The 15,680-nt window shown below is 36.0% G+C and overlaps 1 protein-coding gene across 2 annotated transcripts; it reads left to right on the forward strand.

Moving 5' to 3' along the window:
- Positions 1-9,783: 9,783 nt before the first annotated feature.
- LOC147283800 (Nucleic acid-binding, OB-fold-like protein) lies at positions 9,784-15,657 on the forward strand. Of its 2 annotated transcripts, XM_086245537.1 has the most exons (5): positions 9,784-9,941; positions 10,343-10,890; positions 11,048-11,254; positions 12,369-12,537; positions 15,317-15,657. In XM_086245537.1, the coding sequence occupies exons 2-4, from the start codon at positions 10,423-10,425 to the stop codon at positions 12,510-12,512; spliced, it is 819 nt and encodes a 272-aa protein (XP_086101663.1). In that variant the 5' UTR covers positions 9,784-9,941; positions 10,343-10,422; the 3' UTR covers positions 12,513-12,537; positions 15,317-15,657. The 2 variants fall into 2 exon arrangements, with proteins under 2 accessions (XP_086101663.1, XP_086101662.1); XM_086245536.1 differs by lacking the exon at positions 15,317-15,657 and having other exon boundaries at positions 12,369-12,787.
- Positions 15,658-15,680: the final 23 nt, after the last annotated feature.

The raw sequence follows: 15,680 nt of genomic DNA on the forward strand, positions 1-15,680 counted from the left end.
GGCAACACCGACCCCAGCCCAGCCTCAGCCGCATCATCGTAGAAGCTTGCACAACTTCGCACTTCGCTGCATTTGCTTCGCCGTCGCCGCCACGAGCAAAGCCTTGGCGCCTTCGCTTGCTTTAATCTCAGCCCATTGACCTCAGCTTCAGCCTCAGCAAGGCAGAAGCTGTGAAGTGCAGATGGTTTTAATATTTCTTATTTATCTATTTACATATTTTCTTGGTTGTGTGTTTTTTGTGAGTTTAAGACAGGGCTTGTGTTGTTTCAGGTTTTTTTTTTCTTCAATTGCGACTTAAGCCCCACTCCGCCCTTCTGTCATCTTCCAATTCGAAAAGGACATAACTACTCCCCACAAGGCCTCGACTTCGGCACCGCCAAAGCTAGCCTAACTGTCCTTCCCTATGAGTTTTCTCTGCCGACCGCCGCGCACAAGCCTCTGCCTTGTCGACGGCGAGGTTTTAGCCTTTAGCTTTGGCGAGTCTAAGGCTAAAGCTTCTCATGGCTCTCTTTTATTTTCTTCGATTTTGGCGACAGGGAAGTTGAAGCCGTTGAATCCTCAAGCCTCTGCCTCAGTGATGCCAAGGCTAAGGCCTCTCACTTTTTCTTCAAGGGTGGCTGAAGCCGCTCACCCCTTTTTCTTTTTTCTTGATTGCGGTAGCACTAAGCACAACCATGAATATGGAGGTTGTGCTCGGCCTTACACATAGGCTGAGCCTACCCATCCACATGAAGGTCATGTTCGCCACCTCCTAGAAATCTCCTCCAATGACATGATTCGTGTTGCGGAATCCAAGTCCAGGACTCTTTGTATATCCATTATAAAGTCAACTAGGTAGAGTTCGAATGAGAATAGAACCTCGATTCCCACAGACGGCGCCAAATGTTGATACACAAATTTTGTCAAGCCATCAACGATAATATCAAAACATAAAACGACAATCACACAAGCAAACACAAGGATGTATAGTGTTTCACCTGATCCCAATTAGATCCAGGTTACGTCCACTTGGTTGTGATTCGGGTTTCACCATGAATAATTGGAGAGTACATAGAAATATTAGAACACTAGAGGAGACGTTATGAGGTCCCTCTTCTTAAAGAGGTGGAGGGCCTTATTTATAATAGATGATAAGACCCTCACCTTTACAAATACCCTAATGGGCTATAACACATCTAAAGCCCAAATTTTATACAAACAATAAGGCCCTATACAGTCTAAGGCCCAATATTTTATTGGGCTCAACATGACAGCGCGCACAAAATGGGTATTAACACCTTGACATTTCAGATTTTGATTTATGTATTGGCTATTGATAATCTATATCAAATCTTTTTTTCTCTTTAGGGAAGAGCAATAGAGCATACAAGGACTGATTTGCTATGGTTATTGAATTACCATATTTTCTTCAATCAGGTTCTATTGTTCTTTACTTTTTTGATATTAAAATCTATGTGTATTTGACTTTTGGGTTATTAGTTGAATGAAAAATTGTTTTTAAGGTTTTTATTAGAAAGTACAATTTAGGGTTGCCTAAAAAAAGAAAAAAAAAATACACAAAGGATAAAAGCATTAGTTGGTTCTCTTGACAAGTTTTATGGTTCAGTCTCAAGTTGGCTCTCTAGACAAGTTTCTTAGTAGCATGAAACAAATAAAAACATCAACTGATGATTTGGTAAATAAGGAACATGAAAATGAGAATAATAATGAAGAATGTGAGAATGATAAGGATAAATGAAGAGCATGATCGATCAACCTATGAATGATAATGAAAAAGCAAGTCAACCTATTAATGAGAATGATAACAAAGAACCAAATAAACCAATGAATAAGAGTGATAGTGAAAAACCAAATCAACATGTGAATGAGAAAGATAACCTAAAATTTAATGAATGTGTTCTAAATGAAGATTCAAGTGATGAACTTCTCTTTCCTTTAAACATTGATGATCTAGGAAATTGGGATAAAACTTAACAAAATCTTAGAGATTTTTTAGTTAAGAAAGGTCCTAAAAGAGCCAATGATGTCATCTTTCGTAAAGATAATTCAGGTATACATTTATCTTATTTATATTACATTCGATATTTATCAAATGGAGAGAAGCATGATAGGAAGTGGTGCCTAGTATATTTAGTTCTTTTGGACAAGGTATTTTGCTTTGTTATAATTCAAACAAGATGAAAACAAGACTCAATTGCACTAGTTGGCTAATGAAGGATTCAATTAAAGTCGACTCAAAAAATATTACTCGGAGGCTTGCTAGTCATCAAACTAGTAATAAGTACACATATATTGTTAGCATAACTAGTTGGATTGAATTGGAAAGAAGATCTCAAAAGAATAAAACAGTTGATAAAAATGTACAAGAACATATGAACAAAGATAATTGGAGACAAGTATTATTGAGGATACTTGCTACTGTCAAAAGACTTACAAAGATTAATTTAGCATTTAGTGGAAATAATGGAAAGATTTATTAAGAGAACAATGAATTTTTTTTTTTTTTTTTTTTTTTTTTTTTTACAGATGATAGAGATATATGATTGTTGATTTTGATCAATGCAAGAGTATGCTTAGTGAATTTCAACACATAGAACTCATTATCATTACTTAAGTCCCAAAATACAAAATGAAATGATACAAATTAATGTTAGCAAGTGAGTCAAAAAGTTCAATTTTACAAGAATAAAATAAGCAAACTATTTTTCAATAATACTTGATTGCACTCAATATGCAAGTCATGAGGAACAAATGTCTTTATTGTACGATGTGTGGATGTTTCGACAAGTCCTATTATGGTAGAAGAGTTCTTTTTAGAATTTTAAGGGTAGATGGTCCATTGGGAATTTGACTTTTTAGTGTGCTTACAAATGCATTGAGCACTCTTCAACTTGATATTGGTGATATAATTAAGAGGATAAAAATATGACAGAGAAGCACAAAGGTGTACAAAAAAGCATTATATATGTTGAAAGTTTAATTTAGGTGATCTGTTCACTTAATAAACTTGATTAATTTCACTTTCAGTGATCGGACCCCAATTTTTGGTTTATGTGATCACTCACGAACTAGTCAAACAAACACAACTCAGACGGTTCAGTAACAAAAATATGAAACTCCAGATTGACTTCTAAAAACCAAATATCACTTCTGTAAACCACACAAATCAAACACACCAAGGATCAAGTGACATCCTATACACTCAGAGGACCCATCACAGTAGGCATCCCAGTGTTATCCACAACTACAGTGGTGTGTGATTAGCTAGACAGTTATATAAGGCATATATCAATTTCAAGCATATAGCTACAGTACAGATTTGTGTTTAAAAGTTGAGTGAGTCAGTAAGCATAACAACACAAACAAGGAAGACAAATGCACACAAGATGTTCACCCAGAAAAACCACAAAGGGTAAAAACTGGGGGTCTATCCAGCTGACCAAGCAATCTACTAAATAAGAAGTTCAATACAAAGGGAGCACAAAGCACACAAGCTCAATCACTAAGTCCTAGACTAAGTGGCAGCTTTCTTACCCCTTTGTGCAACTTCCATAAGCAAGGCAATCGATCATTCATGAAGAAGGCAGCTCCACTCCAAGCTCATCAACCCATGGCACCAATTCGCACCAAGCCCAGTAGATTCATCAATGCATGAACATGATATGCCAATGTAGGATTCTTAAAAAGAAGATCAACCTTCTCAAGCTAGAGGCATGAAAAGGTTGATATTGAATCCTTCAACTAAAATCTAAAATGAATGTGTTTGAAGAATATATGAAAGGATTTAAACACTCAAGCCCATTCAAATTTTAGATGAAACAAACAAGTTCAGAAAATCACTTTTGATTTTGAAAATAAAAACATTTTCTAACTTGATAAAAGATGAGTACTCAACCTGAAAAATACCCAGGCATAAAACCACGAAAAATACCCACTGAAAATGCTCATCAACACACACGAAAAGATCTGAACAGAATGCACCTTATGCCCGTACACACCCACGCAACTTTCATGTTTGCCCGAGCCACGTGGAAGCCAATCAATGGCTGTCCACAAGAGACGAATGAGGGGCATATTCTCTTTGTCCTAGAGGGGTATCCTAGTATTACTAAGGATAGGAATGAGGAGCTGTAAAAAGGAATTTTGCTTTATTTTGCAAAAATCAGAAATGGGGAAGATGATGAATAGTGCTGATGTGTGAAGGTGTGTGGCGTGAATGGCAAAGATGCAATCAGATCTGATTGCTATAGTAGGGGAACCAAGCCATGTGCAATGCACATGCATGTTTAGTAAAAAACAGAACATGGGCTTTCAATGAAATGGGCTTAAAAAGCAAAACCCGAAATGGACCCACTGTAGTGACTGTGACTTAAGTATCAACCACTGTACGTGTAAAACATTGTTCTTTATGATTAGTGAATGACTAGTCAAATAGACAAAAAACTGTTAATTTCATGAAATGAATGAAGTGCAGTATACTTTGTGTCTTTGTTCATTCTTGACTTCTTCAATGCAGCTGAACTTGTCCTTAATCTAGCCTAGAGCTTGTGAGTGATTAAATACAAATAAATACAATTGTTTTGACAAGGAAAATAGCCAATATAACAAATCCTAGAAACTAACATATGTCATGTGGTTGTCATAGTCTTAATCTTGCACTTTGTGATATGGCCAATTATTGTCCTAAAGCCTAAGTTTATTATTATTTTTTTTTTTTGGAGTTGTACAATGAATATATTCATTGTTATTGTCTTCTACAAAGTGATGAAATTTTTCAAAAGTCGTGTGGAAGGTTTCACGCTTAAGCCTTTTTCGGAAACACGTTGGAAAGTTGTGTTGAAAGTGTTAAAGCCATAAGATACCAAGCTCCACAATGTAAGAGATGCTTTAGCTCACATGGAAAAAACTGGTGAAGACATAAAACAAAGATTGAAGTTGAGTCAATAATAACATATGCATATTGATGTTGCTATCATATAATTACAAAATCTTATTTCCCATCTCAAGAAGTACGTGCATGTAGAGAAACTAAATTTGAGGAGGCCATGATTGAAGCTAAATAGATTGCAAATGAAATGTAAATTGAAGCTATATTTTTTTAAAACACATCATTTGAAGAAAGAAAAGTTTTGTGAGAATGCCAGTGACGAGGTGGCACAATCAGTTGCAGAATTTTTTATAGTTAATTACTTCCTCTACATAGTTGATCAAGCTCTTTCTTCATTGCCAACACTCATTGACGACTGTCAACCAAGCCACCTTCTTTGCTCTGACCCGCTGCCTCTATTGAGCTACTCTTTTTTTGTCTTGCCTATGTTCCAACCCCTATTACTACGCTCTGATTAAATCCAATACACTTAGCTACCAGTTCTCATCTCATCTTCTTCCTAGATCTTCTTGGTTTCTGTTATGTTTCATATTAATTCTTATTAGGTCGTTGGAAGATTCATGTATATGGTTCTAAGTATTATGATCAGAAGCAATTAATTCATGGAGTGCTAGCCATAATGTTTTTGAGCTAGGTTGGTGAGACATCTGGGACTGAGTAATTCTAATGAACCCAACAAAAATTTTTGATTTACCAACTCAGGTATTAGACTAGCTCCCACATATTATATCTAGAAACCTCTCTCTCCTTTATGAGCTTTGTGCACATGCGACACTCGTACTCTGCCTTTTTTCTGAATTGCAGAAATTCAAAAGCAAGTCAATCTTATATCTCTCACAAGATTAGATAATTAGTAGTAGATTAGGGGGATCAAAACTCTAGGGGGATGAAAACTCTTGGTGGATATTGTTGAGTCTTTCTCTCATATTCACATTCTCATTTGCATTTTGATTTTGAATAGTATTAATGGTGAAATATGAAACTTTTTTTGGTACTAGTTAGGTAGGTGGAAATGAGAAGAAGCATGCACAAAGGATAACAATCTTGCCCTTTGTTTTGCAGTGGGTCTGTAGATTCTGAAGGCATAATGACAGACACGTTAAGTGAATAATCAGAAAACGCTTTAATTCTGCCTCCTCATAACCATATCAATATCAGAAAAGAAATCATATACTAATACTCTGCTATTCTCACGTATGACTCAGCCTTACTTATGTTCTTCGACGACTATTCGGCAGAAAAGGAATCCCAAACTCAGCTTGGATTCATTTCTTGCCTAAACCATGTTAAGACTTTATTGGTCTATCGAGATTCCAATCTTATGAGTGAATTCAAACGTTTGTACTACTGGGTTAAGAGAAATTTGGCTAAAATAAAAGCAATGGACTTTAAATAAGAAAACAAAATTTATGTTGCCTTGGGTTGGTTTATAAACAATAGTGGTTCTCACCACAAATCTAACCATAAAACCCTTGCAAATGACCAATGGAAATAAGAACTTCAAGAAATATTAAAAAGACTTGGTTCAGTCATTTAAAAAAAAAATAGAGACTACAAATTCATTCTCAGATAAATGCATACAAAATGTATAAACATTAAGAAAAAGAAACAACTGTCAAGAAAATAGAAATTACTACCAATTAAAAGGATTAAAAAAAAAAAAAAAGTTTCTTTGAATTTGGCCAGAGCCTAGGCAACTGTGTGTGATGAGTGATGATGCATTTTCTTTTTAAATGGTAGTATTTATAGGGCTTTCAAAAAGATGATGGAGATAATGCCATTAAACCTACTGTGTCATGGTTGGCCATGTTGGCATTTAACCTCAACACTAACAGCTCACCAAATGGAAACGAGTTTTTCAATTTAAATGTTAATTTGTGGATATTCTTGAAAGATTTTTTAATTTGTGGACCCTATTTCATCCTATAGTTGAGTGTTTATTTTGAACTTGAGCCACAGTTTAACCTTACCATTGGAGTGCTTTTTCCTAAATTTAATTTAATTTAATTTTTTTTATCAAACTTTACTTTATTTGAGGAATATATAGAGAAATGATTGAAGATAGCTTTTTTTGGGAAATTTTATATAATAACCTTTTTAATGAGGTACTTAATTTTTTGACCATGGCGGAAAACTCTTACATTTGATAACTCTTTAGCCATTTTTGGACCAAAATACCTTCAGAATTTGGCTACAGCACCGTTTGAAGTGGTTGTAGCACCATCTAAAGTGGCTACAGCTAGTTCATCTTTTAACCAACAATAGTGTACAACAAAATAATGTAGTTTCATCAACCCAGCAAAAGAAAAAAACCAAGCAAAGGAAAAAAATCAAATCGGTGAAAATCCACAAGTATTTGATGTAATAAAGTCATAATTCTTGAATCTGGAGTAGCCAATAAGAAGCAAACAGACAAAACCTCCCCAATGGCATATATGGCACTAATTGATATAAAAAAACTTCAGATTTTCCATCTAATAAAAAATACCAAAACAACAACTAATTTTAATCTATTGCAATAAAATCCATTAATAAACAAATAACAAAAAAGAATTATAGTTAATAAATATTAAATGTTCGATTAATAAAACCATTGAAATGTCATCTTCTTATGTGGGCTTTCGGTTTTTTTTTTTTTTTTGGGTTCTTTGGGCAGACCCCTTCCCAGCATTCAATGCTACATGCATGCCCTTAGAATTGGAATTACAAAGCGAAGCACTTCAAGTACTCAAGGTCGCGCTTAGTCCTCTCCTAGAATAGAGGTGTCAAACGGGCCAGGCCAGCCCGAGCACAGCACTAGCACAACACAATTAAAATTGGTACGGCACGACATGAGTAAATGTGCCGGGCCGGGCCGAAGTTTTTAGACCATCAGGCACGGCATGAGCACAAGCACGAAATGTGCCCGAATTAGGCACAACTATTTTAACATTGTTTTTTTCATTTTTGGAGAACTTTTCAACTAGAATATTCAATTTTCATGCAAAAAAAAAATGTTAATATTGAATTATAAAGAAGAAAAAAAAAATAATAAGATTAGCTTTTCACCCTAAAAAATAAGAAGAAAAAAAGGCCCATGAGCCGGACTGTTTAAGGCACGACACAAGCACAAATGGCCCGCGGACCGTAGGCCTTGCCAGGCCTAGGTCTTAACTATATGGGCTGGCCCGAGCACGTCATGAAAGCACGATGGGCTCAACTTAAACGGACCAAGTCGGCTCGTTTGACACCTCTATCCTAGAACTTCTTGAAGCACCTATCCAAAATATCCATAGGCACCACCAGCTTGCTCCCATCCACGCAGCGAGAGCACTGCCGAGATCACAGCAGCGAGCTACAGCTGGCCCCCTGGTTGTGGCCACCGCAACGAGAACACCGCCTAGGACTGACTCAGTCCGGCGCTTCTTGAATAACCAATTCGTCGTGAATTGAGGTTGATCAACAACTGTAAAAGTACTCGACCTCTGAAGCGGCAGCGAGCTCAGCTTGATCTGATTTTGGTTTTCCAGATCTTATTACTCGAGCTCTGAGGCGGCAACGAGCTCAACTCGGGAGAGAGAGAGAGAGAGAGAGAGAGAGAGAGAGAGAGAGAGGCAAACAACAGATTTTTTGTCTTTGATAAGAGTTTTTATATTAGGGGCATTATAGACATTTTAAGTCAAAAAAGAGTTGGAAAAGTAAAGATTTTACAAATAGGGTTAAACAAGAGGCACATCAAAAGGAATTATTTAGTGTAATTTCTCCTTTGTGTTTTAGTAAATTAGATGCTAGTACCAAAACACTAATAAACTTGATAAGAAGGACATTGAGATACTGACTTGGACTAAAGGGCAATCCCTGCACATAAAGTGCATAGTAAGCTTAAATTAAATGTCGAGCGCTCGACAGGTGCATCTGTATATTTGAGGTGCATTTGCATTTTTTGAGTTGCATCTGCTCGGTAGGTGCATCTATATATTGAAGTGCATCTACATTTTCTAAAATGCATCTACTCGACAGGTGCATTTGTATATTGAGGTGCATCTGCATTTTTTGAGCTGCAACTGCATTTTTTGAGATGCATCTGCACAAATTTTGTACATGCAGCAATTTTTACAAATGCACTTACCGGGCGCTCGGCACTTCTGTCGAGTGCTTGACACTTCTATTGAGTGCTTGACAAAAATTTTTGGCCTAGAACTCAAGTGGTTAAGCCGATTGTCTTTTCAACCAATATTTTTAGTGGTCGAGTCCTAGAATCAAATGGACCCTTTTTTTTTTTGGCCAAAGATTGAAGATGCTCTAAAAATGGTTAAGCCGGTTGTTGATTGACTAGTAAACTATTCATAACCTTCTGTTTTGAACTTGATTGAAACTAATTCAAAACTCTCTATTAGGGACTTAATCTCTCCCAAAACCCTCTGGTCAACTAATACCTATCAAAGTTTGACTCCCATTTTTTTTTAATATTCCAGTTTTATCCATTTTTTTAATACTCCAATTTAACTCTTTTATTGATTTTGTTTATTTACTTATTTGTCGTTGCTTCCTTCTCCGATTTGTAAGGGTAAATTCTTATTTTTTATCTAATCTTCTCCTACGCCCAAAATTTTGAAATTAAACCATAATATAAACACCGACAAATCGAATATTTATAATATGGAAATTTTTTATTGACTTATTTATAAATAGCCTTTTATTATGTGTATAAGGGTATAAAAGAAATTGTAAATATTTGGGGATTTTGAAAGAATTTCTATATTGGTGGGGATTTATATTAAATTTTTTTAGTGATTAGGGGTTTAAAATTACGGACTCTTTTTTGACCAAAGATTGAAGAAAGGTGAGCGTTTTGTCGGTTTCACTTGGAAAGAAAGAAAGAATGAAAGAACGAACTTTAAATCATTATCCAAACGCACGCACACCATCCCCACTCCCCAGTCCCTTCTGCCGTTGCTTTCTTCCCTCTGCACACTCAGCCGCTGCAACAGTCCAGTCGCCTGCCCGCCGCAGTTGGCTTCTCACCATTGTCTTGTCGCACCCCCCGTCGCACACCCCAAAGGCTACATTTTCGGTACTATTATTTCTCATCTTAGATTGAATGAGCAACTTGGTTTATGGTTTTTTTTTTGTTTTGTTTTTTTTGGGGTAGTTTGATTCATTGAATTTAATGAGTAATGCTACAGATTAAAACCTCCACACCCAACTTGATTTATTTTTATTCAACCTCCCTTTTATTCCTTTGGATTACCGGTTACCTATTGATTTCTTATTGGATTAGTTATTGAATTACTTTCTATTGGATTAATAAGGCTGTGGTTGATGATATTTTTTATGCGTGATAATCTACCTACCGGTTACTTATTGATTTCTTACTGGATTACTTGTACTTATTGATTACATATTGGATTCCTTTTTTATTGATTAATATAGTTGTGGTTGGTAATTCTGTTTACGCTTGATATTCAATCCTAGGTTTGGTTTTTGCTGCTGTTGTTTAGCCTGGTTGAGTTGTCTTTCCTGGTGTTTTGTGTTTGATTTGGAGCTTCGATATCATGTTCCCATTGCGACAAATTCATGGCTCCGCCACCACTGGCTTCAACGTCGGTCTGCTATTTCTCTCGCCGTCTACCACATCTTCATGCATATTTGGCCATTCACTTCCTCTTTTCCACCAAATTACTGCAAAAAATATTAGTTATTATCGTATGTGCAACAAACCCAAAGTTTCTGCTGCATTATCATCAGCAAGAAGCATGTTCCGGCACTCATCGTTATTTTGCACCTCCACGTCGGCCATGGATGCTTCTGCAGCTGCTGTTGAGGTAGTGAGCGATGTTGAGCAACAGCAAAAGATAAAGGATGCAGCCGACATGCTCGACATAAGGGTTGGGCACATCCTTAGGGCCTGGAGGCATGAGGAGGCTGATTCTCTGTACGTGGAAGAGGTTGACATCGGTGAGCCTGAACCCAGAATCATCTGCAGTGGGCTTGTCAAATACATTCCTATTGATCACCTTCAGGTACATCATTAGCAGATATATATTAATATAGCCCACTTGGATTACAGAAGGTAATGTAAATTGGAGCATATATAGTATAATCTTCTTTTAGAGAATAGAGAATGATCACAAAAATGGTGTAGATGCTACAACTTCTACATGACTTTGTTTGGCACAGGATAGAAAAGTAGTTGTCCTTGCTAATCTGAAGCCCAGGAACATGCGGGGTGTCAAGTCTTGCGGGATGCTTATGGCCGCCTCTGATGCTTCCCACGAGAATGTTGAGCTTCTTGTGCCTCCTGAGGGTTCACTCCCTGGCCAAAGAATATGGTTTGGCTCTGTAATTGATCATGAAAATCAGCCTCCTCCTGCCACACCTAACCAGGTACTGTCGGTGTTTAATCCTGAAATGTTGAATGTATCATTCCAAGCAAAATTTCTAATGTAATTCAAATGCCAATCATCCTTTATGAAAAATGCAAAATGAAAAATGCAAATCAATGTTTGAGCTCAAGTAAATACATGCTGTACTCTTCACATGCATCGCTATATGGTCAAGAATTAGTTTCCGTTAACTTTGGTGTTGCAAATATCACTTGTGGACATGTATGCAAAATGTGGGGGGATAGAGGACACTGTATGTGTGTTTCATGGGAGTTTGATGCAACAATCTGGTGTGTCGATTTGGAATGCAATGATTGGAGGACTTGCAATACACGGATTTTCTTTTGGTCAGAATACAATACATGGATTAGTCCAACAGTCACTTGAAAGTTTTAGGTAAATGCAAATAATTGGGGATTGTCCCAAATGAGAACACGTACATGTTCTGGTGGTCTGTTTGTGCCAATGGGGTTTAGTAAAGGAAGCTTGGTATTCTTTGAATGTCTTGGTAAACATGGTATGACACTCAAGTACGAGCACTATGCTTGCTTGGTGGATGCTTTAGCACTTGGAGGCCAAATAGTAGAGACATAACAATTTATATGTCAAATGTCCGAGGAGCCAACAGCTTCAATGCTAGGTGCTCTACTTAGTGGGTGCATGAACCATGGAAAATTGGTTCTTGGAGAAGTTGTTGGAAGCAAGCTTATAGAGATAGAGTAAGATCATGATGGTAGATTTGTTGGCTTGTCAAATGTTTATGCTGTTTAATGCTGGGATGATGCAAGAAACCTGAGAGAAACCATGGAGAGGAGAGGGGTGAATAAGTTCCCTGGATTTAGTTTTGTGGACATATTTGGAACCCTTTACAAAATTATAGGCTTATAGCTCACAATAAATCATATCCTGATTTGGGAGAAATTTATGTGATGCTTAATTTTATTGTAAACGAAATAAATTTGATACTGATTGCAGAACTCAAGATATTTTTGTGTGCAATGGAAAATTTCTTAGTTTCATGGTTTTTTAGATTGTTAAGGAAGAGCTGGGTGGAGTTTTTCTCCTATGATGTACTTTGTTTTGCATTTATAGTTCTGTTATATCACTATCTGCAGATTCAAAAGAAAAAGATATGGGAATTGGTCCAACCTCATCTGAAGACTGATGATTCTTGTATTGCTATGCTTGGGGTGCATGTAATGCGGACATCTGCAGGCGCGGTAATCTCAGGATCTCTGAAAAATGCAAATATCTCCTAATTGGACCTGGACCTTCATGCCATTGGTCAGTTCTCACACATTCTGATGCCAATTTGTCATAACTGCCATATGATAATTTCTTAACTTATTTATAGAAATATGGTGTCATTTTTTTTTTTAACTTCTGAGGGTTTTTGAATGTGTCAGTTGTTTTATGTATGCTCATTACCATAGCATCTGATGTTGAGGCTTATCGTGCTTAATTTCTTGTAATTCAATTAGAGAATGAGGTTCTGTTTTCCTACTTCTGGATCTTTCCAGTTCAGTAATCTTAATTGGATTTTTGAATCATATGGCCTATGTCTGAATATTGCAACAAAATTCTGGTCTAGTTCATTTATTGAGGTTTTTGGTAATCTGGTTAACTCATGGATTGTTCTCCATTGAGATTGAATTGATAAAACTTGAGAGTTTTGATCCGTACTTAAAAATTTGTAGCTGGATCTTTATTTTCACCAAGTATTTTGTGCTATATAAACTGTTATGGAAATGAAATAATTTGGTCTTGCATTAAACCAAACAATTCGACTAAATAGATTCGATTAGATTCCTCCAATTATTGATTGAAGTGGGCTATTAAATCTCTTATAAAAAACTACTGCAAGTACAGGTGTATCTAACCCGTCTAAAGAAATCTATTATAGAGATCTGGACTAAACCTATGTGTTGTAACTGTTATCAAATTATGTGGCTGTCCACAAATGTATTTAGCATTATCTTGATATATATAAGTATTTATCTTAGGGTCAGGTTCAAGGGACACATCATTTTACACACATTGTGTCACATTTTAGATCGTTGGATTAAAGCACTCACTTTAGACGATTGAGATCACATCTGATATATAAAACTATTTTCTATTTTAAAACATTTAATGTGTCTTGGGAGTATAATATTGGAGTAGTATCTAATCTGACCCATATTTTTTCATTAACTTTTTTTTTTTTTAAAACAATCTCTGTGAAAAAATATCATCTTCTTCCTCTGTTTTGCCCTCCCTCACATCTGGCCACCAGATTGAAACCACTTGCCAAGCCGCTGTGCCTCTGCGCTGCCCACTGGTATGCACCATCGTGTTCCACCGCTGCACCCACAAAGTTCTATTCCTTCTGATGCACCAACTGGAACTTCTTGAGAGGCTTACCCATCTCGAATCCCCAAATAAAGCTATGTTGTGGTCTGGGTTTTGATATATAATGGTTTGAGCCTTCAAAGGATGAGTTGCATTGTGCTAAGATTTGCAAGAAATTTCCAATAAATTTTGCTAATGATCTGTCAACCATCTCCTACAATTTTTTTTTTTTTCTTACCCAAACTCAAACACAGAGATTTAATTAAAATGGCCATTGGGTTTGACTGATTGTGCAGGAACACAAATTAGTTCTATTATAAGGTAGATGTGGCAGGATTGAAAATTGACAAATATATGTTGATTTGTCAGAGATTTTAATTTCGATATGGTAACAAAGTTCTTAGATCTGATAACAAACTTCTGCTAAACCAGTAGTAAGCCTCTCAAGAAGATGAAGCAGGGAGGCGGACAGGGCAGTGGTGTGGCGAGCAGTGCAACAGTACTGTGATAGGCTTGGTGGATGGGAGGGGGAGAGGTGGATTTCTGTTATGGTTGCATGATGTGAGGAAGAACCGAAGAAGGAAGAAAGGAAGAAAATAATAATATTTGGCAGAGATTGTTTGAAAAAAAAAAAAAAACATAAAAAATATGGTTAGTATTGTATTCCCAAGGTACATTAAATGCTTTAGAAAAAGAAAATAATTTTATATGTCATATGTGATCTCAACTGTTGAAAGTGCTTTAATCCAATGATCTAAAAGGTGTGTCCCTTGACCCTTATGCATTTATCTAAAGAGATATTGTCGAGATAATTCAGAAGAGTTTTATTTCATTAAATTAGGAGACCTTGAGGTCTATCTTTGATTATCTAAGAGCTTATAAATATGAGATCTAAGAGAATGAATAAGAAAATTGAATTCTCTTGATCTCTCTTCCCTCTTTTATTGATATTCTTATAATGTGTTAGGCACAGTAGCCTTGATGTATTTTCTTTTTTAAACTCTCTTTCGAGCAAGAGTCATCATGTGGTATATAGCCTAGTGCTCATGTCAATGTTCATGCTCTGTTCTGTTCTTGCATGCATTTCTTTATATTATATGCCACTGCATTTTGTTATTTTGGGTGTCATGTTGACTTCGGTTTTTGTATTAGGTACAGTGCAACTAATCATATTGCTCAAAACCTTATTTTATATATTCTTTCTTTTATGCTCTCTCTCTCTCTCTCTCACACACACACACACACAGTTTGATCTGTTTGGCACATTTTTTCAAAAAACTAGGTAACTCCTTTTTACATATAAAAGATCATGAAGTATCTGTATTGCATTACTCTTTTACAGTTTTTTTCTTTTTTTCATTGCTTTTTTTCATTTCTTTTGCTAAACTACATCAATGAATTTCTGTTCTATAATATTTCATCAAAGGTTCTTTTTGATGAGGAATGCATCTGTCATAAGAATTTACATTTGCAGAGCACGGTCTTTGAACCATTTATAAGATGGCAGGCCTGCTAATCTCTTTTGCACGAAGCTCTATTCTTCAACTCCTTCAGTTTTTCTTACTTTTCATGCTCTGGATCTTACTTACATTCATGTTCTGAAACAAGTTTTTGTTATTGCTATATATCCGGAAACATTGCTATATCTTGTAGCATGAAAATTGTTCATGATTTTATACTTCATGAGCCTATTGGTACATTTAATAACAATCTTTTTATTTGTTGTATCTAGTACTGGTTTGTTACGTATAGAGTGCGTGTACTACCTTCTTTCTTTTAAGTGCATGACCCCAAAGGAGAGGAAGTTTAAAGAAAAAATGCATGCCAAATGGAATGGAAACGGTGTCTCGATTACCTTTTGCCTTGTAGCAGTTAGATTGTTCAGGTTAATCATTGTTCATTTTTTTTGGTACTTTATTTTAGATGCTATAGGATTGTTCAAATTGTTTTATTTTACCTCATGTTTCCTTATAGTTTATATACAACTTTTACTTAATATGAAACTGTTATTTTCTATTACATTTTATAGAATCAGGTTGTTTTATTTAATGTCCTACTGGAACATTTTTAAAACTAATGTGGCTAATGGAACTTTT

Source organism: Dryas octopetala, chromosome 5 (assembly GCF_963921425.1).
Source record: "Dryas octopetala chromosome 5, drDryOcto1.1, whole genome shotgun sequence".
Taxonomy (NCBI): domain Eukaryota; kingdom Viridiplantae; phylum Streptophyta; class Magnoliopsida; order Rosales; family Rosaceae; genus Dryas; species Dryas octopetala.